At 39.4% G+C, this 25,501-nt stretch overlaps 1 protein-coding gene across 3 annotated transcripts in view; it reads left to right on the top strand.

Annotated features, from left to right (window-relative positions):
* The window catches only part of kif26ba (kinesin family member 26Ba), an 87,804-nt gene that overhangs the window by 40,506 nt on the left and 21,797 nt on the right, over positions 1-25,501 (top strand). For all 3 annotated transcript variants that reach the window (XM_044190165.1, XM_044190175.1, XM_044190185.1), the window contains 6 exons: positions 4,666-4,873; positions 16,940-17,155; positions 18,005-18,098; positions 22,686-22,831; positions 23,155-23,271; positions 24,404-24,590. In XM_044190165.1, the coding sequence (XP_044046100.1) occupies positions 4,666-4,873; positions 16,940-17,155; positions 18,005-18,098; positions 22,686-22,831; positions 23,155-23,271; positions 24,404-24,590 (968 nt within the window). The remainder of the gene's footprint in view (positions 1-4,665; positions 4,874-16,939; positions 17,156-18,004; positions 18,099-22,685; positions 22,832-23,154; positions 23,272-24,403; positions 24,591-25,501) is intronic.

Below are 25,501 nucleotides of genomic sequence, written 5' to 3'. Positions count from 1 at the left end.
CATGCTGCTTTAATGAAACACTATTTTCACATGGTTCAGACACAGATTAGTGACCAGCTCAGTTATCTACAGTAGCACAGACCAACATGCAATGTGTATGTTAGAATACACATCAGCCATCTTAACTCTAACATGTTGAGCACAATATTGTTATTTCATTGTTCAGGCTTGTGTGCTGTGTGCGCTATTGCAGTATAGCATGTAAGATGGTGTCTTAAAAGGAAGCAGGAAGTGTGTAAATTGGAGGGTATATGTACATGTCGACAGATAGATAGTGTCAGTAAAGCCAGTCTTCTGTCCATGCCAGTCTTACTGACCCCCCATGACACACACACACACACACCACACCATCACTCTTTGTCTCTGCCTATATCTCCCTCCACTGACGGCCTGTTAAATAGAACGTAATTAGCTACTGAGCCAACAACATAGCCCAGAGACACCAGTCGTAAATCAGCTGTGTGTGTTTTTGTGTGTGTTTCATTTGAGTCTTTGTATGTTCGTGTCAAGTGAAAGTGTTTGTAGTTGTGCGGAAGGATGAGGAAAACAAAGGAACAGTGTGTTAGTAGATTGACTATTTGTGACCTGTGCTGCTTTTTAACAAGAGAGAGACACATGAAGGGACTGAGGGGAAGAGAGGCAAGGATGGATGAAGGGATCAATACATTTAAGGAAGGCTGAATGGATGGTGGCATGGATGGGTGGATATATGGAGGGCAGAGAAGAAGGCAAAGGATGAAAGGATAAAAATAATGAGGGAGAGAAGAATAAAATAGAGGGAAAGATGAAGGAATGATCGTGGAATGAGAAGGATTTAAAATTGAAAGAATAGGAGGGAAGTGAAGGATGGAGAAGAGTGGAGGAATAAATGAAGGTAATGGAGGAAGGGGGGGCAAATAAAAAGATGGGGGTGACAGAGGAAGAGCTGATGGATAGAGAGATGGAGTAGATGGATGGAAAACAAGTGCCCTTCACTTTAGGGTTAGATTGAAATAGATCCACTTGGCCAAATCCCAGGCCACTTGTCATTAAACGCTACCAATTAGGTGGCGTGTGTGTGTGTGTGTGTGTCTATCATGCTTGAATTCTGCCATTGAATTGTGAGAACATAACAAGAGGGTAATAGTATGTGTATACACATATGAATAGATGCACCGCATGCGTTATGAAATGGATGTGGCCGATGGATTTGAAGGATGTTTTATAAAAAAAGCTAATACAAGGTTTTGTTCAGGGAGAAAGTAGGAATCTCCAGCAGCAGAGTAACTGTTCATGAATCCGTCATGTCTCATCCTACAAGCATCAGCACTGCAGCAGTCGCAGCAGCCTGTTGTTTCCATTGTTACACAGAAATCAAATGGCAGATTTTAATTCAAACATATCTTTCTTAAACAAACAATCATCCTGTGCCTCCTAATGAATCTACTGTTCTGACTAATATCATTATTATTTTTAGGATACAGTAAATTCCAGCACCTGACACATTCTTTTATTTAATAAACTATGTATCTTCATGCTCGCATGATGCATCAGGTGATATAATAAGAATGTCATTTGCTGCATTATGAATGTAAGCTTAGCTTGTGTGAAAAACCTATTAGTGGTCTTCTTATGGAGGTGTGTTTCATACAGTATATGCACTCATACACACATTCACAGTCACAAGCACACCAACACACACAGATTCACACAAATCTCCTGGGAGAGCTAGTCAAATGGTGAAATGCTTCGTCGTTCTATGGGTCACTGAATCCACATCTCTCTTCTCCCCCTCCTTCCTCTTGCACTGTCCCTCCCTCTCTTCTATTTCTCTCTCTCTCACTCTCCCCCTCTCGCTGACTCTCCCCCACAATGAGTCCCCCCTCGCTCTCATTTCTGTAACCTGCTGCAGTTAATTGAAAGCCAATGGTGTGAGAATATGGCTCTTTGAAAGAGAGTGTGTCAGGATGCAAGGTCTTCTCTCTCTCTCTTTAAAATCATAGAAATATATGTGAGGATAGATTAAAGCAGAACAGAGCAGGAATCCCTGCGAGGGCATTTTTAGACGTCTTTTATTTTTATCATATCGTTAATACTCCTGCTGTGTGTAACTCAGTTTGTCAGGAAAACTGCTTGTTTGAATTGTGGCTTCATAAATCCCAGAGAAGGAATTACATTGACACATGAATATTTTTACTGATAACAATAAACCACTTTAGGTGAATTTACTGTCCCTGGGTTTCCCCCAAGATCACTCTCACTTAACCTCTGTTCATCTTTCTGCTCAGCCATGGTCAGTGCATATTATATTGATGCTTTTATCAAAATATAAATAATGTATTATTAATTATACATCTATATACAGTGTCAGAGTTAGTCAAAGATAACACAAGTAAACACAAAATGCAGTTTTTAAATGAAGGTTGTTATTATTAAGGGAAAACAAAATCCAAACCTACATGGCCCTGTGTGAAATAGTGATTGCCCCCTAAACCTAATAACTGTTGGGCCACCCTTAGCAGCAACAACTGCAATCAAGCGTTTGCGATAACTTGCAATGACTCTTTTACAGCGTTGTGGAGGAATTTTGGCCCACTCATCGTTGCAGAATTGTTGTAATTCAGCCACATCGGAAGGTTTTCGAGCATGAACTGCCTTTTTACGGTCATGTGTTCATGACTCCACCATAAGAAAGACTGGGCAAAAATGGCCTGCATGGCAGAGTTCCAAGACGAAAACCACTGCTGAGCAAAAAGAACATTAAGGTTCGTCTCATTTTTGCCAGAAAACATCTTGATGATCCCCAAGACTTTTGGGAAAGTACTCTGTGGACTGACGAGACAAAAGCTGAACTTTTTGGAAGGTGTGTGTCCCATTACATCTGGCGTAAAAGTAACACCTCATTTCAGAAAAAGAACATCATACCAACAGTAAAATATGGTGGTGGTAGTGTGATGGTCTGGGGCTGGAAGAAAATTATAGTCCTTGGCAGTGGTGGTAGAAGTACTCTGATCTTTTACTTCAGTAAAAGTACCAGTACCACAATGTAAAAATACTCCATTACAAATAAAAGTCATGCATTTAAAATTCTACTTTAAGGTATAATGACTAGGATTTTCCTAAAAAAAAACAATGTAGAGACTCATACAAAAATAATCCCTCTCAATCATCACTTATGACCCACTAGAAGTGTGAGGCAGTGTCTGTATCTGCAGAGACGCTGCCATCTGTCTGTATTTTCTTAGTTTCTTATTATTTTGCCGTGTTCAAGACGTTTCTGGGCATTAACCTTTGGGCAGTGGTGGGGTGTGAGGTCAGGACTCTGACCTAAATAAAACATAGCGACCAGGTGGAGCTAGTTGTAACTGCTTTATATACAGTCAGATATTATATTCCAGTGGTTCCCAACCAAGGGCTTGGGCCCCTCCAAAGGGTTGCAAGATAGATCTGGGTTGTGAGATGATTAATGGGAGATGAAAGAAGAAAAAATAAAGTTCTGATAAACAATTCTGTTTTCAGTTTTTGAACTTTTTTCTCTAATCGTTGCTTTTTTTGTTAAATATTGGAGAGTTGTACCTCTTCTGTCAACAATAATTAGAAATAAATTTCAAGTTTGGAGGGGAAATGTCTCTTTTGTGGAACTGAAACGTGACATAGGGCCCCAGCTAGACACTGCTCTTTTGTAATGGGTCACTTTAAACATTGTGAACAACTAGTTTAATCTTAAATAATATATTGTATTTTATAAACGTATATGGTTTTTTTTTAATGTAAAATCTTAATCTGAAAAGTGACTTCAACTGTCAGGTAAATGTAGTGGAGTAAAAAGTACAATATTTCCCTCTGAATTGTTTAGAAGTATGTATAAAGTAGCATTAAATGGATATACTCAAGTAAAGTACAAGCACCACTTTCCACCCTGGTGCTTCTCTTTACCATAAATTCCTTTCAAGCTGGTTAAAGCAGAAATCCAGTCTGTTATATGGATATGTGGTATTTCTGCTGGGGAAGAAAGAAAGAGTTAGAAAAGGGAGGAGGAAAAACTCTAAAAATGATGTGAAGCACCGTTGTACTGAGAGAGGCAGACAGGAAGAACCTGCTGTGTTGAAGTAAGAAATGAGAGAGCGAGGAGAACAGAAGGAGAAAGAAGTGAGATTTAGAAAAGTTGAAGTTAAAAGGAGAGAACGAGTAAGGAGACTCTGCGTGCAGAATAGATGGAGTATATATAAATATCATTTTTGGTGGCTCCTTTTGAGCTGAATGCTGCAGGGAATTATGCAGCAAGAAAGCAAATGAACCACTCGCCATCCAGATGTTGCTACATATGTAAACAGCAGTTTGTGCATGTGTGTGTGCGCGTGTGTGTCTGTGTGTGTGTGTGTCTGTGTGTGTGTGTGTGTGTGTGTATCTATGTGTTGAAGGGTGTGTAATCGAGTTCTATTCTGCAATTAGCATATATGCCATGGTTGTACTGTGGCAAACTATAAGGGTGTAATTATAGACTCATGTGTGCATGGATGTGTGCCACCATCCTTCCTGTCCTTCCTCATCTCCTTATATTTAAACTATTTGGTGTTTATGATATTGTTTTTACAGCGATAAAGTATAGTATATAGTTTTAACGTAATAATTTGATTGATGGACTGTCTCCCTCCTTTCCTCTGTCTCTCTGCTTTCCTCTCTCAGAGCTGCACAAAAGTTGAACTTAGCATCTAAGAAGAAGAAGCAGAAAACCGCCGCAGTCACAGCCCCAGTGACATCAGCATCACCGTCATGTGACCCCCCTCTGTTCCCCACCAATTTTAGCTCCGCCCTGTTGATGGCCCCTCCCCCGGCTCCACCCTGCCTTCTCCGTGCAGCCAACAAAATCAAAGACAACCCTGGGCTTGGAAAGGTAAAGGAAAAATATATTTTAATTGGCTGTAGTGTTGGAAGGAAATCCACAAAGTCTATCTTAAAACATATAGTAATAGTAGTATTTATTTTTAATTTATGCAAATAAGAATCAAAGACTGTCCAAAATACCTTCATGTGTCACTTTTTCTGAATATTGAGTATGTATGTGTTGGTTTGTTAATAATGGAGGATATGTTTGACAGCAGTGTTGCTTAACCTTCATTCATTTTGGATATTCATTCACTTTTATGTCGATCTTTCGTTGGGGCTAATATAATTTAGTTTATTTCATATCACTTTCAAAATTGCAAAGCTGACAGTTGTGTGTTTAATATTTGAGACTAGCTGTTGCCATTGATGTTTGATGCCTTGATATGATGCCTCACACGTTACTTCGATGTGTCTCAATGAAGTGCCCGAAATTTTTTCCACTGGCTTGAAGTTATTCGGACACATCACTTGTGATTCATTAAAATTTTCAACTCCTCAGCAAACGCTCAGTTAAGACGCTTAGTTACATTTGGTATGTTATGAATGGTTTGATATAGATGTCAACTCTGACTCATCTTCCTTGGCTTGATTTTGGCACATGCCTGAAGAAATAACTCCGGCATAGCACCTGAATCCACCTGAAGTGTTTTAAAAAAAAACATAGCCAAATCTAGTCTCTGTGGTAATACGTCTGATCAGTTGATGCCAAAATTACTGTTTGTTAATTTGTTAGTTTAATTATTGTAAGTTTTAGTTAGTTGTCATCAGTGTACTGAACATTTATTTTATGTTGCCTAATTATATACATAGGTCCAATTTGTGGAGTATGGAGGCACTGGTGTGACAAAAAAGTGTTGATTTTTTGATTATTAATTTTATTTAAAATATCTATAGGCAGCACAGGTTTCAGTGACAGCATTTACTGTCAATCAAATACATTTTAAAGTTCTTTGGTTTTATGCACTGGAATGTTCTAAAAAATTGATCTGTAGTATTTTATCATGACCTTGGCCAGTTTATCTGAGTGTACGTACTGGTATGTGAGTGTGTGTGAGTGCGTGTGTCACCCCTGCTGTACCATGCCGGAATGCAGCCTAATGGTTACCACGGTAACACATTTCAGGCTGATAAAAGTCATCTGTCACCGTTGCCAACGGTTGGTGAAACGTGTGTGTGTGTGTGTGTTGTGGATGTGGGGGGGTTTCATGCTTCTCAAGTGTGTGCAATATTGATCGTCCATGTAATGAGTTTTTAGTGCCCCCTCCTCCACAGTTTGAGTGATTGGCTCACTGACTCTGTGTGTGTGTGTGTCCTCACTGATATAAAATGAATGACTATGGAGAACAAAATCAAACAGACATCAAACAGCAGTGTCCATTACTTTACACAGAGAGGGAAAGGGGCCCCACATGTGTCCTGTTGTGTTTTTTGTGTACATGTACACATAGGAGTATGAAATTGTGAGAGTACATCACATTTTGTGTGCATATTGTGTCTGTGAGCTCTTGTCTATCTATCTGTCTGTGTGCATTTGTCACTGAATTTTCTTTTTCTTTATTGGACAGTCGATAGTGAAAATGCAGATAGAAACATGGGGAGAGAGAGGGGCATAACATGCAACAAAGGCTGCAATCAACCAGGGAAGTTGCAGTTATGTAGCATGCGCTATAACCATTCAGCTACTGGGGCGCTCTGTCACTGTGTAATGTAAAGTATGTGTGAAAATGTGTGTATGTGCTGTGTGACATTTATATTAAATGCCAAACCACCACTCATGTCAATTCAACTGAATTTGTAATGAGATGTAGTAATGTTTCTTGTGTGAAGTGAAATTGACCCAGAATGAAGCTAAAAACATTTATTCAGAAAAACAGAGAAAATACATGATCTACACTCCACACACTCACAATATTGTTGTTTAGGTCTGACTCATGATCTTTGCTACTTGATTCCCATCTTTTCTGTCACTCTCCCCTGTCTGCTATATAAACAAAGCACATTTTAGATAATAATAAATATTAAATCTTTTATAAATTTTACAGTATAATCAAATGTTAAAGCTGCAAAGATTAAGCAGCCATGATGTACAGAAATGTGACTATACCCATGTAGGAAGAAACCTGTCAAAATAATAATAAGTAAAACTATGCTTTTATATGCATTTATATTCCAAGTCTAGAAATCTCTCAATCATATTTAGTTTAGGTGTTTCATATTTTATTTGTCTTTTTGTGCAACTGCTTATTTTATGTGCTGTGTTTTTTTTTTGCTTTGTCCCATCTTTGAGCCTCTATCTCTCCATATGGAGGTGACAGATGTCAACTCATTTGTCAGGGAGACAGATTCACACTCAAATATTTACAAGTGTGCACACACACACACACACAACAGACAAATAATATTTAAATTATACACCCCTACACAAAAACCACATATACAGTATATGTTTCATTCCACTATGATCTTCTGTGATCTTGTGAAGACAAGTGATTAGCTTGTCTGGCCCGCTCTGCTGTGTACAAATGCCTGCTGCTACTACTGTTTAATTACAACTGTCAGACACTCCCCTTTTCACAGTCATGTGGACTTCTCACAACAATCATTCCGGTGTGATCTGTGTTATGGTGGACATTTGATTAAGGTGTCCAGTCGATTTAGCTATGTACCGACTTTGTCTTCCTGTTGCCTTGCTGGCAGCCTGCCCATCCTGAATCAACTGACAAATGGAGAAGACCAAAAAAACAGTATCTGAAAAGAAAGTTTAAAGAAATTGTAGTTATCTCTTACATGTGTTTATTTCATTGCTAAAGGAATAGCTTTACCTTTTTTTAGCTTTACCGACCATAAGATCAATACCACTAACATGTCTGTCCATTAAATATGAAGCTGCAGCCAGGAGACTGTTAGCTTAGCTTGGCTAGTCATTGTTTTACACTTCAGTTTTTGTGCAGAGTAAACAAACATGATATAACATGTTAATAAAGTGAACTTTGGGATTTGGTTACCTTTGGACAGAGCCAGGCTAGCTGTTTCCTCCTAATTCCAGTCTTTATGCTAAGCTAAGCTAACCATTTCCTGGCTGTAACTTCTCAAATTCTGAATGCTATTTTTTAAATTCCCTATTTAACGAGTCTTACCAATATATTTGCTGATAAGCAGTCATTGCTGTGGTTTTGAAAGAAATGGGAAATAAAAGAAGAAGAGGACATGGTACCAAGGCAGGAAGATATTCTGGTATTTGGAACATAACAAGCCTCTCCTCTGAAATCAATGCATGCTTGCCAAGACCTAATCAAACACACTCACACTCTACATACACACACACACACACACATATGGGAAGAAAATGGCTGTGGTGACATTTCTCCAGTAAAAATGTCACCTGCAGTGGGGGTCGGCCCCCTGCAGAAATGGCATTTGCACACATTCACACTCACACACACATGCATGCACACAGGCTTGCATGCTCACAAATTCATAGGATTATAGAATACAATGAAAGATGTCAAGGAACCGGCAAAGCCTCTGGTGGAAGTGTGTACGATACATTACATCCTGCAGAATACATGGGCTTGTCTGCGAGTGTGATGGGGGGTTAGTGTTCTCCCCGATGTTAATATGGCAGAAAACAGATTGAGACATCACAACTAAAGCCAGGGGAAATCAACCTGCACAGGTCAGATGTACTGTGTGTGTGTGTGTGTGTGTGTGTTACAGAGAGAGAGAGAAAGAGAGAGATAGAGAAAGTTCAGCCTCATTCCATCTAGGGATGTCAAATTAAATAAAATCCCTCAGTGGATCTATTTTTCTGACTGGCGTCTGTATCTCAAACTCCCCCTCTGTTATTTCTATACACGGTGCTTCTCTACATGTTGTTGGTAAGCTCCGTCTCACTTTAATCAAATCAGCCAGCTGGGAGCCTTCCGTTCAGTTCCCTGACTGCAGGGGGAGATGTGTATCAGTCGAGGAAATTAAGCTGTGCTATGTATTATCACTTAGAAAACCAACTGCAGAGGCACATAGAAATGCAGTAGCTGTCAGATGAAAACTAAAGATATGAAAAATACTGGGGGATACAGATTTCAGCGACTGAATAAAACAGATCTTCATCTGTAATTAAGAAAGACATCTTATTTTCTATGCATCTTGAATGATTGGGTCCAAAATGGGTTTTATCAGCTATGGACTTCATGAAAGTTCACCAACTGATATCAGTGAGTGTTATTCAGCAGCAGTTGAGATAAACTAATGCTTGTATGACTGCTAAATAATGGAATTATAATTATTTTTCCCTGCCCAAACTGCCATTTCACTTTACAGGAAGAATATAGCTCTAGGGATGGCAATGTCAGTCTGTTCGTCGGTCAGTCCACCACTTTGGTTCAGACTGAATTTCAATCTCAAATCCAGTGTCTCAAAAAGGATGGATTCACTGTCAAGAATTTTGATACAGACACTGATGTTCCCCTCAGGATTAATTGTAATAACTTTTGTGATCCCTTAATTCATCTAACGCCATCATCAGGTCAGATTTTTAATTTGTCCAATACTTTGGTGTTGTCAGGGATACTCCAGGCTCCACTACCCACTAATGACCCACACCTGCTCCCAATCACACTCCTGCTCCACATTAGCTCCCAATCACAGTCAGCATAAAAGCCCTGCACTCACCACAGTATGTGTCCGACCTCATTTGAATTTAGGACTCTCCATGCCCTTCGGCAAAATACCTATAGCGCCCTTCTCCACGCGATCTCCCTTTTCCAGTGATCCTCCAGTGCATTCTCCCTTCTACAGACTTCCTTCTCTCCATACCCACTCTTTCGGGCTGTTATCCAATAAAGAACATTCTCTGCCCATCTCGGTGTCCCTTGCCTGTTTGTTCTGTAACAGGTGTATGACCAAATACCTGCAAAAGGTGAATATGGTTATTGCATTTTTTTAGCCACAATAGAGCTATGGATTTATGGCGATGTTGGTCTGTCAGAGTGACTGAAATATCTCAACAACTATTGGATGGATTGCCGTTTAATAGAGACATTTGCGTTCCCCACAGGTTAAATTGTAACACCTTCATTGACCACTTAACTTTTCCTCTAGCGCCATCATCAGAAAAAATTACCAATTTGTCCAGTACTTTGGTTTATAAACTAATGACACTTCCAGGCAGTCTCTGCAGTACTTTGTGTTTATTGCTAATTAGCAAATGTTAGCAAGCTAACACGTTAAACTAACTAAAATATTACCTGCTACACATTAGCTTGTTAACGTTGTCATTGTCAACATTTTGGCATGCTAACACACTAAACTAGTAAAAACTAAACTAATGGCTATCATGTTAAACATTATACCTGCTAAATATCAGCATGTAAACCATTGTGATTGTGGGCATGTTAGCATGCTGATGTCAGCGTCTTGTTCAAGGCTAGAACACAAATACATGAGCCATGTCACAGTTGCCTTAGGGCTTACATATTCTTCTTTAAGCTGTCTGCTGCACTTCCTCCACTGTTCTGTAACATAACATATTTAACATATCTGAAGAGGGGTGAGAAACTGGTATGAAAGCTAGAGAGGGGAGCTTTCTCCTCCCCTCTGTAATGTATCTTCACCTCTCTCAGATACTGTAGGGATAAGTCTCATCCTTTGCCTTACCATCCCTGTATCTCTACCCTCTCTGCTCTTCTCCATATCTGAATGACAATGAAGGACTGTGGGAGTTTTTTTCCAGCTCTTTCATCTCTGCAGCCAACATTTTGTACACACACATGCACACTCACAGATTGCGAATTGACCTTGGGGGAAAATGATACTATGACAGCTAATCAATTTTTAATAGCAGCTACGATCCCTCTCAGGCCACAAGCTGTGTGCGTCTGTGTCATGAGTGAGCATGTGCAAGTGCATTTTCCACGGGCATTTGTGTGTTTTCATGCCTGTCTGGGTGTCTGTGTGTCTTGTATCTAAATGAGTGAGTGAGTCTGTTATGGGAATCCAGTAGCCACTTTGTTCCACCTTGTAGCTGAAATATTAATGCTGTCAGTATTGGCAGGGCTGGAGCATGACACAGACACACACAGACACACACAGACACCTCACTCTTTCCTACTGTATTCTCTGTGTTTGTGTGGGTGTTTTGTTTTCAGTATGTATGCGTCTGTAGACGTAGTCGTATGTTGCTCACAATGCACAAATTGTAAAGCCTTCTGAGATAACTTTGTGATTTTGGGCTATATAGATAAAACTGAAGTGACTTGAATTTGGTGATTTGGCGATAGACATGTGATGTAATTTTAATAAATTTTACCCCTGACTCACCATATTAAATGACTGCAAGGGCGCTGGTTTGGTTTCAGAAGTGGAGGGGACACAATATATATTAATACACATTTGGTGTGAATATTTATGTATTTATCAAGGTGTGTGTATTTGGGATTGACTCAAAATAAACTACAGTGCCCATGTTCATTGTAATAAAAGAACACATCACCCAGTGTCACAATGCGGCTTAGACAGTATGTGTTTTTAATCACTTTTGGAAAACAATGGTGGTCTATAGAACAAAGGAATTAGCTTTGACAGGCTTTTTATGGAATTGACAATAATGTAAGAATATCAGCAGCCTTATCCTTTAATGTTATACAATGAGTGAGGGTTTCGGTAATGTTAGTCACTAGAGACCAAATATGCAAGTGACATTTTGTTGAACACTTAATTTTGTTAGCGTGTATATATTAAACTTGGACTGTCCAGTGATATGTTACCCTAAATTACAATGCTTTGTTATTTCACCATTTCTGGTATAGAAGAGTTATTTTAGGTAATAGGTACTACACACAAATTGAAACCTCAGAGCTGTAAGATCTCTGCAGTACATCCAACAGCCAACATGGATACTGTGATACAATACTGTGAGCTGAGCTGGGATGAATAAATTAGGTAAAATTAGAATTGATCCGAAGCCTGAACTTGCTATTCCCATATGGTATTTGTATCTATCTCTCGGTACATGTGTTTGCACAAATGTGTGTTTCTGCAGTCTTTGGGAACCAATTAGAGTTCAGTCTCAGTCTCTTATTGATTTCCCAGCCAATAGTAATGAAGTACTGCTGTGAGGGACTATTGAACAATCTTCTCTCAGCTCAGGATTGGTTGTTGCTGGTTAGCTGAATTCCTTTACTTAAATTGGCTCAAAGACTTCATTGTGCCTGAATGTGGCATATAAAGTGGAGGAAGAGGAAGCTCTACTGTATATCCAAGAGAGTGTATTAGGGGTCAGATCAGTTTCTCAGGGAAACAAAAACGTGATTCCTTGCCTCAACATCTGTCATAGCATGTGCCCTTTAGCATGGAAATAAACCCCCAAGCTGTTTCAGGTGTGATCAGCAGACCTATGTGTCAGACACAGTGGTATTATAGTTTAAAACAGTCACAGCCTACACTTGTATGTTGAACATAGTAATCATACATGCCTAGACATACATTACAGCAGAACACACATATCAATTGTTCTCCAAAGCAATAATAAGTTAAATATTCACACAGAGATTTTGGGGGAAAAAGTCAAAGAAACACTCTTCTCTAGCATATCTTCCTCATTCCTGTTTCTTTCTTGGTCTTTGTTTCAGCAGCTCACCACCCTGCATCTGTATTCACTGCAGTATAAAGTGTGGGAGAAAAGAGGAAAGTATAGAACGGATAATAGGAAGAGGCTGTGATTTGTCTTGTCATTTGTTCTGAGGAAGGGAGAGAATGTGAGACAGGGAGAGGAGGGAGATGAGGCAAAGAGAGAATGGAGGGAAAAGAGTGGGTGGACAGTGCTATCGAGCAATACGATGTTTCTCCAACATAAAGAGAGACTGAAGAAGGGAAAGGTCTATAGGTGTTGTGGAAGGGAAAATGCAATTCAATTAATTTTATTTATATAGCACCAATTCATAACAGAAGCTATCTAATTGCACTTTTCCTATAGAGCAGGTCTTGACCGTACTCTTCGTAATATTATTTACAGAGACCCAACAGATCCACTCATGGTGGAGGAGAGGAGAGGAAGACAGGGATGAAGGGATAAGGGAGGGTCACTGTGAGAGTGTTGTGTTAGTATCTGGAGAGTTATTAGTGACCTATTTCTCTCTAACTATTTTGCTTCATTGCTCTTTTCTGAAACAACCACCACTAACTATTTCTCTTCCTTCTTTTTCATTAGAAGAACAAAGAGTGCATTAGCTGTGTGCTCTTCCTGCATATATGTTCCTGCATGTCATAATGGCTGCAGCACTTTGCCACATGTATTGATTCACCAGTGAAACTAGGCCAAGGATCCTCTGAGAAGATTGTGGGCGTGGGTTACAGACACACAATTACACAACTGAGCTGGACTCAGGTTTAAACTTCTAGCTGAGGGCTGAGTGTCACAATCATAAGGTTTTTATATCTGGAGACCAAATTTATTGGAATTCTCATAGCCAGAACAAAAAAATGACATCTCTTAAAGCTGGCATAATTGTGCTGATGCATCAGCTTCCCTGATATTGTTTGGAGCTTTTATAGTTTGAGAAAAGGAGAATTGAGGTTAATGAATATCAATATTTTGAGAAACGGACATGGAATCACATTATAGCCCCATTTATACCAAACACACACACACACACACACACACACACACACACACACACACTGGCAACCCTCTTACCTTTCACACTCAGGACATGAGGAGGAAATGGGCTCTCGGGGGGGGGGACTTTATGAGATACGCCTTGTAAAGCGTGCAACGGTAAAATCCTTCCCCTCAGGCTCTTACTGATGTGATGGGCTCTTTTATTGGGGTCAGGAGAGGGCGTAGCACTGAATCTAAGTGTGAGTTTGTGACAGAGAGAGTAAGTGTGTGTGTGTGTGTGTGTGTGTAGTGCTATGGAACTCTTGACCAGGCATTACGCCTTAGTATCCTAAGTTTCCCAGGTCACCAAGGTTACATTTTTATTGTATTCAGGTGGCATCTCAGTTTATCTCACACCCTCATCTATGGACACACTTTTAAATTTACACACACAAAGGTACAATTGCCTTCATCTGAGAAAGACTTTAACACAAACACTTTCCCATATACACTCACTCACACTAATTGGCCTATGGTCATTTAATGATGCAAGCAAAGGAAAGCCTGTTAATGTGCTGTGTGTGTGGCAGATACAGAGAGAGAGAGAGATGTGCAACAGCAACATAGCAAGACCTCTTAGAATGTTATATGCCTTTGTGCTTTTTACATGGCAGTATGTTAGTTACCAGCAGGCTTTCATGCTTTTATTTTTTATAAAACACTTATCATTCTAGGTGAGTTTGTTCAGTGTAACATGACCTTGTTCTGGTTGCCTTTGGTTCTTTGCTCCAGGGTCATGAAATAATTTATAGCAAATAATTAGTACCAAAAAGGACGCAGGTTTTTAAATCTCTTTTATAGAAAATCACTTTATGTTGTTATTGATATTATATAGCAGCACAGTAATGAGGTGGAGGATAATTAATTAATAATCCCATTTATTTGACAAATAAAGTCAAGCTCAGACATGAATATACTCTGCTGTACATTTTCAGCATTTGACAGCCACTATATGATCCTTAAATTTTTTTCTTTAGTTTTCTTTCTTGTCACTGACTTGAGTTCATTGTTTACCCATTTTTATTTATGATCACATCCCCGTTCACAGCTGATGGGTCTGTAAGTAAATAAATATATAGCTGAACTCTTCCCTTTATACTGTGAAAGCTCTATCTCCGAGTGCAGTGGGGTTTGGAGTGTTTTGGGATTACAGTGTGATTCGTAATCCCATGGTGGTGTTTAACTGGAAGCGCAGTGTAGAATCACACTTCAGACGATGATTCATCTGTGCTAACAAGCACAAACAGACAAAAGATCTCTCCTCCTCTCTCTCCTTCCCTCTTAGGAAAGACATAAACACAGTAGTCTTTTAATCTGCCCTGCACCTCTGAGCCCTGACGACAAAATCCTACCCTGTTCAGAAAACACATGGTAAAATCAAACAAAAAAATAGATTTCAGTGATTTTTTCATTCACATTTGTTTTGTCACAGTACACTATTAGGTAAGGTCGAGTTAGCACACACTTAGTAATGTAACACTATAGTATAACTGAGAGTATCCTGTGTATTCTCTATCTATGATAGATGCCAGGAGTTTTATTCTTGCAGAGATACTTGAATACTACACTATTATCCATCCATCCTTTGATTCTCTAAACCCCACTTTTCACGGTCTAGAGGTCTAGAGCCTATCCCACCATGCATGGGGGAGAGACAGGGTACACACAGATGCTGCATCCTCATTCAGGGTTTGGATCTTTTAAAGGTCCATACATTTGTGTCCTCTCGAGGACTGAGGATCAGACTGAACCTGCAGTGCCTCCCCAAATGAGACAGTCTAGTCTCACAGAGGCCAAAACTAATGATGCATTCACACAGCTTCTGTCAGCTCATAACGTCAAGAATGTAAGGATGAGAAATTGCATATCTTCTGCCTGTCAGCCTGTGTATTGTATACTGTCAGCTGCTTTGCTGCTTACAGGACTTAAACTGTCTTGTCCAAAACAATCCCATGTATTTTGTGCCGTCAGCATTCCAAGCTGTAGCCTATTTACTGTGAACTTCCATTGGTTTCACAGTCTGGTCATCATTCATGTTCAGTAGGTGCACTAGCAAATGACTTGTAGTAAAAACGTGAGGTGACGTTGTGCCAGAAATCCTTACTCTGACTCTACAACTGCCTGAATTGAGACATAATTTTTGCATGTGTGAAGACATCAATATGGAGACATCACATAGCAAGTGTGATAATGTCAATGTTAGAAAGAATCAGTGTTAGGAAAGTTACTTGAAAACTGTTATCAATTACTCATTACACGTTACTCATTGAAAAAGTAATTACATGAGAGAGAATGAGAGAGACAAAGACTAAATCACCAAGATGAGCCAGAGGAGGAGATAGAGAGCAATAATAAACTGCTAGAAAGTACTTCAAACTTTAAACATCTTTAACTAACAGAGTAAAGGTTGTTTTTATGTTGAAATGTTCTGGAACTCACTCAGATTCGATGACGCAGCGTTTTGCTTCCGCTGATATCAAAGAAAACAACAGCAGCTGTCAGGCGGTAAATTGTGGCTGCTAACAGTTTGTGACAGGAGTGGGAGGAAAGGAAGAGCGAGAGGAAGAGAGAAAGCTGAAACAGGATTCCTGCACTTCAGGCTTTTGATATGTGGCAGTGAGCTGAAGGCAGAGAGGAGGGGTGAAGAGAGAAAAAGGTAGGGATTTAGGATGGAGAGAAAAAGAGATAACGAAAGATTGACAGGTAAAGGAGGAGAAGGCAGGAGGGAGGGAGAAGAAGCACTTAGGGTGAATGAGATGATGAGAGAGGGAGAGGAAGAGAGCCTGTACATATTCATGTCTTAAAAGAACTAAAAAGCTGAATGTTGAGACTCTTTGGGAGTCTGTTGTCGCGGCTAAGGTGCGGAAGAGTTCAGATGCCTTCTAGAAACAATCCAGAATTATCTGTCCATAGTTTCGAGTCGGGTAATGTTTCCTCAGAAAATCTTCCTGTTCCCTGAAAGTGCAAGTGTGTAAGAGTGCAGTGATGCCAACATGGCTGAAATGACAAAGAAAACCATCAGGACCCAAAGCTTTATCAACAGAGAGCGCGCCACAGTACTAAACACATTGATAGATGAGTTGAGGAACTGCAAGTTTTTGAAAAGGATAATTTTTGTTAGCTACAACTTTTAGCACTCGCTTAGTACTACTACTTTGGTACTCTTTGCATTTATGAATGTGTGTTGTGTCTTATTTCTCTGGTTTGTAGAGTAGTAATTTTAATTTTTAAGAAAAATGACAAAACCAACAAGTGCTACAGTGTTGGCTGGGAGGATGGGAGGATTTTCTCTTGAACTTCTGCATCTGTATTTGTATTGTGTTTTTGTGAGGTATAAAGTTGCAAGTGTCTTTTGCCTGTTTTATTCTATTATACTCTCAAGTATCTGAGCATCGATTTTCTGTGTCTTACCCTCAGGTGAAAGTGATGGTGCGTGTGTGCCCAGTGTCTCAGTCGGATGCAGCTGAGTCCAGTTCCTTTCTTAAAGTGGATCCCAGGAAGAAACAAATTACCATCATGGACCCCTCAGCCAATCAGACACCAAGCGCAGCCTCCCAGAAAAGAGCGGGAGCCAATCAGGTCCCTCCAAAAATATTCACCTTTGATGCTGCATTCCCTCCTGATGCATCACAGGTAAGAAAAAAAAAGTGACTTTAGAAAACAAAGGAGTTGGATGTGATTTTCATATAAAACCTTTCACTGAAAGACAAAATTTTATTAAAGTAATTTAAAATAGTTTTATTAAGTTTTATTAAAATAATATACACAAAAAGCTGGACTTAAAATATCTCACTTGGCAAAAAAAAGTGTCTGACTGACTGGTGACAACTGGCCGCAAAGCCACCACCGCTGGCACTTACATCTAAATAAAATCAGATATTAAAGGAATTAATTGACATTTTGGGAAATGAGAAAATAAGCATATTTCCCAAACTATTCCTTTATCACTGATAGAGTCAATTAAAATTTAAAAAGGAGCTAAATGCTGTTTGTTTGTATTTGGTTTCACTAGTCAACCAACTGCTACAAATATGTTATAAAGATAGCTGTTTTTGGCTTGATTTTAATTTATCCGGTATGACTAAGATGTTAGCAATGGGAATAACTATGTTGGAATAATGCACAAATGCTCCTGAGTCGGAATTACATGCTTCCCCAATCTTCCCATTCTGCTGACATAGTGTAAATGCAGCATTAGTGACACTAATGATGAACACACCATCAGCACCAGTGACAGACACTCAAATGTAAACGCCCTTTATGGCTACCACAAAGACAGTTATGTTAGATGTAACATTCACTATAAGCTACCTGTAACTTCTGTCTACAGATTTTAAAATGGAAAGAATTAATATCTTTTTAACACTAAAAGATCAATGCTCAAATGGAACAAGTGCATCTATACATTCAGGTATTTATGCTTTTCCTGACCCTCTTCCTACATCTCTCTTCATTCCTCTCTCTCTGTCTGCCTGTTGCTAGGCGGAGGTGTGTGCGGGAACGGTTGCCGAGGTGATTCAGTCGGTGGTTAACGGAGCAGATGGCTGTGTCTTCTGCTTTGGACACTCCAAGCTGGGTAACACTCACACACACGCACGCAGACTACAAAATGGCAAGTATGGCTTGTGAGTCATCTTTAGTGTGTGTGTCCGACCGTCAGTCTTTCACTTGGCCGTCTCTCCACTGGCCCTCATCTATCAGAGAGAGAAAGAGGAGGATTAGTGTCTGCTGAAGCTGAAAGCATTCTCAGCCTGCTCCGTCTGTGTTTCGGTCTGCCTTTCTCTCTCTGTAATCCTTCTGAAGCTGGTTTTTAGAGAATCTGTCTTAAAAAGGGTCAGGACCCCTAACTGCACACTGCAACATGTCTGAACTCACACACATGCACTGGCACAATTGAAGACCCACCACACACACACACACACACACACACACACACACACACACACACACAGACAGACAGACAGACAGACAGACAGACAGACATGTTCTTCAACCTTGGGTCAGCCCCTGTTGTGTTTATCCCTGTACATGCACGCAGCATTATCCTTCTTGGCTTGTGATCTTTATACATGCAGTTGGAGTTTCTAAGTCCCCTTGATCTGCTGGCTGAATTTAAATGCTGCAGTTCAGCGGGGAACACTTCTGTGTTAATGGCGGAGCCATTTACTGGAACAAACAGTAATGAAGTTCTATGTAAAACCAACATGCAAACCACTGTGTTTTCTTCTTGTGCTGCAGGGACTTTGTCCCTTGCCACATCTGTAGTAAAAGTAAACTCATTTATAAATATTTTATAAATTAATGTTTTGGTCTTTCTCATGTGGCTATTCAGTTAAAGAATAATTCTGCATGTTTTTTATTTTTGTAATTTTTGCTGTCATTACTGTCGGTTACAATAACTAACGATAACTTACGATAAGAATGGGAACATGGCAACATAGATACAAAGTCCAATGGGGCAAGAAACATGAGCAGTCAGGCAAAGTTTAGACAGTCAGCAGTTTAGTCAGATTAACTAAAGTTTAGATAATACCTCAGTTGAAAGTGAACCATGAGTCTGACTGAGGACTTTTGTTGAATGTCATTCCCCATCTCTCTCTCTCTCTCTCTCTCTCTCTCTCTCTCTCTCTCTCTCATTTCTGTGCTGTGCACTGGATGTATTAAGAAAAACTGGTTACCGCATTCCAAGATGGCAAATTTAATGATACGGCTCTTCTAGACTTTTTAAATGTTATTGGATCAAATGGATCAAATTCTGACAATACAAAGAGTAATTTAGGGTGTTTTTGATGCTCAAAAATGCTGATGCTTTGCCGCTCCTTTTCTGATTGTGTATGGGGAAAAAGTCTCAGTGTCGTGATATTGCAATACTGAGTACAGCTGCTATGGCAAAATCACCTCATAGCCCAGCACTGTTCTTGGGGGCTTGGTACACTCGCTAATACAAAGGCATATAACTCACCCGTAATGTTGGTAACAAGCCCTCATTGCACAGTACACACAACTACGGCAAGCACAGTAAGTCCAATTACTAATTCAACCTGCCAATTGTATAAATATGCTGATAATATGGTGTTAGTTGGTCTTATGCAGACAGGGGACACAGTTAATCAGTCTGCATATTTCCACCATATTGATGAGCTTACTAAGTGGTGTGAAGACAGTGCCCTTTTAATTAACGACAGTAAGACTAAGGAGCTGGTAATTGTCACCACAATGCCTGTCATTATTTTCCACCTGTTTTGATTAATGATCAGCCTGTTGAAGCAGTAGAGGAGTTTAAATGGTTAGGAACTGTTTTGGACTGCACTTTAAGTTTTACAGCCAACACAGAGTACATTTTTTTAAAAAGCAATGCAGCACTTGTATCTAATCAGGAAATTGGATTCATATGATATAAGCAAGAACATTTTAGAGACTGTTTACAGAGGTCTTGTTGAAAGTGATTTAACTTTTAATATGTGTACATGGTATGGCCACCTGGGGGCTAACAAAAATAGTCTGTCCAGAATTACAAATATGGCCAGTAAAATTATTGGGAAAAAGCAGAAACAATTGGGACGTATGTACAAAATGCAGGTGAAACAAAAAGCGAGACAAACTGTGACTGAACCTGTTCATTCCCTTTTTAAAGAATTCATAAAACTATCCTCGGGGAGACACAATAGAGCCGCTGCAGCAACCAAGAACATTTACAAAAAGTCTTTCATACCAAATGCAATAACTAAATTCGTAAACACCATTCACACTGAATTGAAACCAACTGTCCGTTATTGTTGTCTGTACTGTGCATGTTGTGTGATTTATTAATGTATGTATTGTGATTTACTAGAATGTCTTTTTAAACCAACCTGTGAAGCCGAAGGCAAATTTCCACATTTGTAGACAATAAAGATGATGATTATTATTATAAAATTTTATCAGGAAAAAAAGATGGCCAAATACGAAGACCTAAGTTGTAATAAAAAGGTATTCTCCTTTAACTCAGGCTTTATGTTTTTTTGGGTCCTCACACATTTTCATACAAAAATGCTAAAGAGTGAGCAAAGAGTAGAAGCTGCCCACTTCTCCACTAAAAAGACCCATGTAGGACAGATCAAACAAACAGATGCACATATAATCACCACAGCTCTCCCAAGACACTAACCCAACATGGCATACACATCAGACAGCCTGTCTAGATCAATGTTTTGCATCTCACCATGTTTACATGTTTTCATTCAGCTGTCAAATATTGACACATGAAAATGCCAACTGTGTCATGATTCATGATGATTCATACTGTATAATATGACCGTCACAGGAAATGATATGCCTAACACGCCCCCAAAATAGACCTCTATTGTCTATTGTCAGTGTTTGATTGTGTTGGATGACAGACATAACTGAATGTTCTGGCTTTAATACTGCAAGTGTTTTTAAATGACTGAGAAATCCATCAAAGAGAGTTTGCTCTTTAAATCAATTTTATTATTATATTAATGCTACGGAGCAGCTCTGACCTGGCTGGTTTCAGTTCAAACGACTGCTGCTGCAGCAGCAGATGAGATCATTCTTTGTGATATAGCTCACCTAAGGCCATGGATCTTAATGAGGCTGCATTATAACAGCATTACCTTTCTCCTAATTAAAATAAAGAAAGTTACACAACGAGCATTTATCTTCGGCCCTTGGCTGTGGACACATGACGACTCTGATGCACACAAGTCTACTCATGTACACACACGAACACTTTCAGTAACCAGGTTTTCATTGAAAATGACCAAAAAATTCAAATGATCCTGAAATAAATGGATGAACTTCAGGAATATAATTGAATCCTCTGGCTTCAAATCATGCCTGATGGATTTTGTTATCAGTTATGGGATTATTGGCCTTGGATAGATCATCTTTTAGTAATGACGAGAGTGTGTGTGTGTCTGTGTGATCTCATATGTGCATGTCTCTGAACTGATGATACAGTGCTGCCATGTTCTCTCACACTTTCTCACCCTGTTCACTTTCTCTCTGACAGCATCCGAAGCTCTGCTTGATGAGACCAATTACCGGGAATATACATCAACTACACAGACATGGACCCACACTGCTTTATAGCCTGTAGCGTAGCGTCACTATGTTGCGGTGTTGTGTTAGTCACTGGAGCAGTCAGCTATAGCTGACCATGTCTTGACAGCCTGTGGTAGTTAGAACAGAAGGAAACATTGCAGAGCCACACATATACTCATGTACATGTGTAATTTAAGACACTCTAATGTATACACAGTGCTGAAATGCAAAAAAGAGAAAGGAGGGTTATTGAAGTGCCTTGTAGTTATGGTAGTGATGCTACATAGACAAACAGGGTGTAGGGTACGCATATCCAAAAACAATTAGTACAGTGTGCAGATCTTTTAGATTCTTGCCTTCAGTGATGCTACATAGAGCCATTATGACTGAAGAAGTCCATCTGATTTGTTAAACAAAAATAAATCAACTGGTAAATCAGTTAAATCAAAGTAAATGACCCAGTGTTTCTTTAAACAAGTTATTTTAATACAGCTGATTGCAAAATTTAATGAATTCTTTAACATTACTTTAACAGCATTTTGAGGTTTTATCTAGAAGGCTCCAGAGAACCTTAAAAGGTTTCATTTCAGCACCATATAAACACCATAATGGTATAAACATTTTCTCACAATAAATACAACCCTTTTTGTTGAGCGTGTTTACTAGTTCTCCTCCAGCTTTGAAAACCTTTTTGAGACAAATCATGAAATGCATCTTTGTTTTGACAGTAAGTCTAGACGCTCCAGGAAACATTGAGGGAGAACAATGTAAGATTACACTGTAGCTGACAACCTCTCCTCCATCCTGCATTATCTCTGAACAAATCTGAACACATTTCTCTATCCTGCATCACACGAGTCAGGCTTTTGATGTCTTCTGTTTTGTGTAAATGTTCGTGTCTGTGTTATTGTTAGGTGTGACATATGGCTTTGTTTAGGTGTGTGTTTGATCTCCGACTCCTGACAGCCAGCGCAGGAGTGTGTGAGGGGGGTAATCATCATCGTGTGGCTCAAAGGGACAGTTCTGAAGGCTTTTTCTGATGATGTTCTTTTTGATATATCTCCATCTTTTTCTGTTCACCCTTCCCCTACTTTGTTTTTCTGTATGTCTCTTCCAGGTAAATCCTACACAATGATTGGCCGTGATGACTCTCTTCAGACTCTGGGTATAATCCCCTGTGCCATCTCCTGGTTGTTTAAACTCATCAATGAGAGAAAGGAGAAAACAGGCGCACGCTTCTCTGTTCGCGTCTCTGCAGTCGAGGTCAGTGTTACAGACGAGACCTCAATTTGAAACATTCCCTGCAGAGTTAAACAGGTGCCATTACTGATACAGACATCTGAGAAAGAAGGCTACTAAGTAGTAGTGGCAGTGTAGTATCTCTGTTAGTGTCTAACTGTTGACTTGCCATCACAAGTAATGACTTCTCTATAATAAGGTTTTAATAAAGGCTGGACTCTCTTTAAGATCGCCCTCACCAGATTTAGTCCTAGATCAATTTGGGACAGGGTTTTGATGAAATAAAAGACATTGAGGTGACTACTACTAGTAAACCAATGTGTATGTGTGTGTGTGTGTGTGTGTAGGTTTGGGGAAAAGAGGAGAACCTTAAGGACTTGCTGTCTGAAGTAGCTACAGGTAGTTTACAGGATGGACAGTCACCTGGAGTCTACCTGTTTGAGGACCCCATCTGTGGCATGCAGGTATACATACAAACACACACGCACACATGCACACGTTCAAACACACTGCAGCTGACAGTTGCATTAGTTTATGTAATGTGGTTGTTGTAGATTAAATCCTGTGAGTGTGTGTATGAACAGCCTCAGGCATTGTATCAATATGCTTTACCTTTGTTTTTTTTAGCCTCAGGTAATTCTCTGTTGTCTTAGCTACTGTGAGATGCTTACACACTCACCTTGGAGCAGCAGATACAATATAAGAGCTTTAATATGCTATTAAAGTGCCTTTTCTTCCAAAATAAACTCCTCTAAAACACCAGGTTCAGAAATAGCTGGCTCATTCACCTGTTTTACTTAAAATACGGTCACTGCTTCTGACTGGCAGAAGTCAGAATCAAAGACGAACAGTGTTAAGTGCAAAATAAAGACACAAACAAAAATGGAAGAATAACTAGGAAAACATTTTTTTTGTCTGTTTATATTCAAGCTTTTTTAAAATTGAATTGGCCTTAGGTGAGGTATATCTTGACTAAAGTGACATTTTTGAATTTTGAATTTGAGCATGTTTCAGACAACAAAAGGCTGCCTACATGAAATTAAGTCTCATCACCATTATAATTATTATCATCATTCATTTTAAGGTAGTAACTACATAGCAGTCGGAATAGTGTGTGCATGTAGAAGAGCGCCAAAAATGATTGATGGAGATTGAACTAGTGTGTGTGTGTATGGCTGCAGTTATATTTTTATAGGATTATAGGGTCTGATACAAGAACATCTGTGTAATCCTTAACTAATCTGACATAATCTCATTAGTAATGATATCCTGCAGTACCACACACACACACACACAAACTCTCTCTCTCTCTCTATCGCTTACTTTCCCTCTCTCTCTCTCTCTTACTCATCTCTGCTTCCCTCTATCTCTGTCCCCCATACTTGCAGGAAAATTAGAAAATGCTTTATTTGAATGTGCCAATCAGTCCTGTACATGCAGAATATTGCAGAATATATAAACACAATATTATCAGTGTTTGGACACTTCTTGGTACGTAAACCAAGCCCCCTCAGCTTGTCTGGCTGTCTGTCCTTCTTTATTATGTCTATATGGGCAATATTCAATACAGTTCCTCTCTTCCCACACATCTTCCAGCTCCAGAACCAGTCTGAACTACGTGCTCCGACACCAGAGAAGGCAGCCTGGTTTTTGGATGCAGCCATTGCCGCTCGCCACAGTAGCCAACGCCCCAACACCACTGAAGAAGAACATAGGAACTCACACATGCTGTTTACATTGCACATATACCAGTATCGCATGGAAAAGACAGGCAAAGGAGGGAGTAAGTACTGTTTGTTCTAACACTGTTATTGCTAGCATTACTTCTACTGTTATAGTAGAAAAGCAGACACAAACTTGGTGTTTACTATTAAAATAGTGCTTCACCACATGGAAGACAAAGCAAGGAATGAGTGTACACAGTAATGATAGACAGATCACTCTATTTACCTATATCTACTATGGATAAATAGGGAGCTTAAGCATCAGAATTCTTGACAGAGTTGTACACATAACTATCACAGACTGTATGATCCCTATATAGATTCTGTGTTTAGATGAATTCACTCATGTCTACATAAATAACTGGGTGATAGTGATGCAGGGGTAGTGTGAGTTTATTTGTGTGTAACTGTGTGTTTGACAAAGAGAGAGACTGTGACAGATGTCTGACCAAAATATCACTGATAATAATCACTTTCAGTGCTCATACTGGTGCGTGCATATGTGAGAGAATAAGGCAGTAACGTTTGTGTGTAATTTATGTGTGTGCGTGTGTGTGCACAGAAGTACATGGACATGCAGGAAATGAGGATGTTTGAGGATGTATGTGGGAACACACTGTTTTACAACATGTCTTCTGGCTCACATAATTACAATTTTTAACAGTCTTAACCTTTAGAGAACTTGGTTTCCCATTACGTTGCTACAGAATTCAGAAAAACATCTCAAGCTACAACCTTTGGTCATGTTGGGACACATTCTTATGATTCATTTAGGAAATTGTATAATACTGTATGTCTACAGTATGCTGAGGGATACATTCAATAGTTGTATACTATCTATCTGGTCTCTACTACTGAAAATACCACCACAGAAATTGTTTGTTTGTTGATGATACCGTATTGTTCACTTGATTCAGATGATCCCTCACAAATCAATTAACTTTTTTATTGAGCACTTTTTAAAAGCTAA

Source organism: Siniperca chuatsi, linkage group LG1 (genome assembly GCF_020085105.1).
Source record: "Siniperca chuatsi isolate FFG_IHB_CAS linkage group LG1, ASM2008510v1, whole genome shotgun sequence".
In the NCBI taxonomy this organism is placed as follows: domain Eukaryota; kingdom Metazoa; phylum Chordata; class Actinopteri; order Centrarchiformes; family Sinipercidae; genus Siniperca; species Siniperca chuatsi.
Note: the sequence above shows the minus strand (reverse complement) of the source record. Positions and strands in the feature narration are given on the sequence as shown.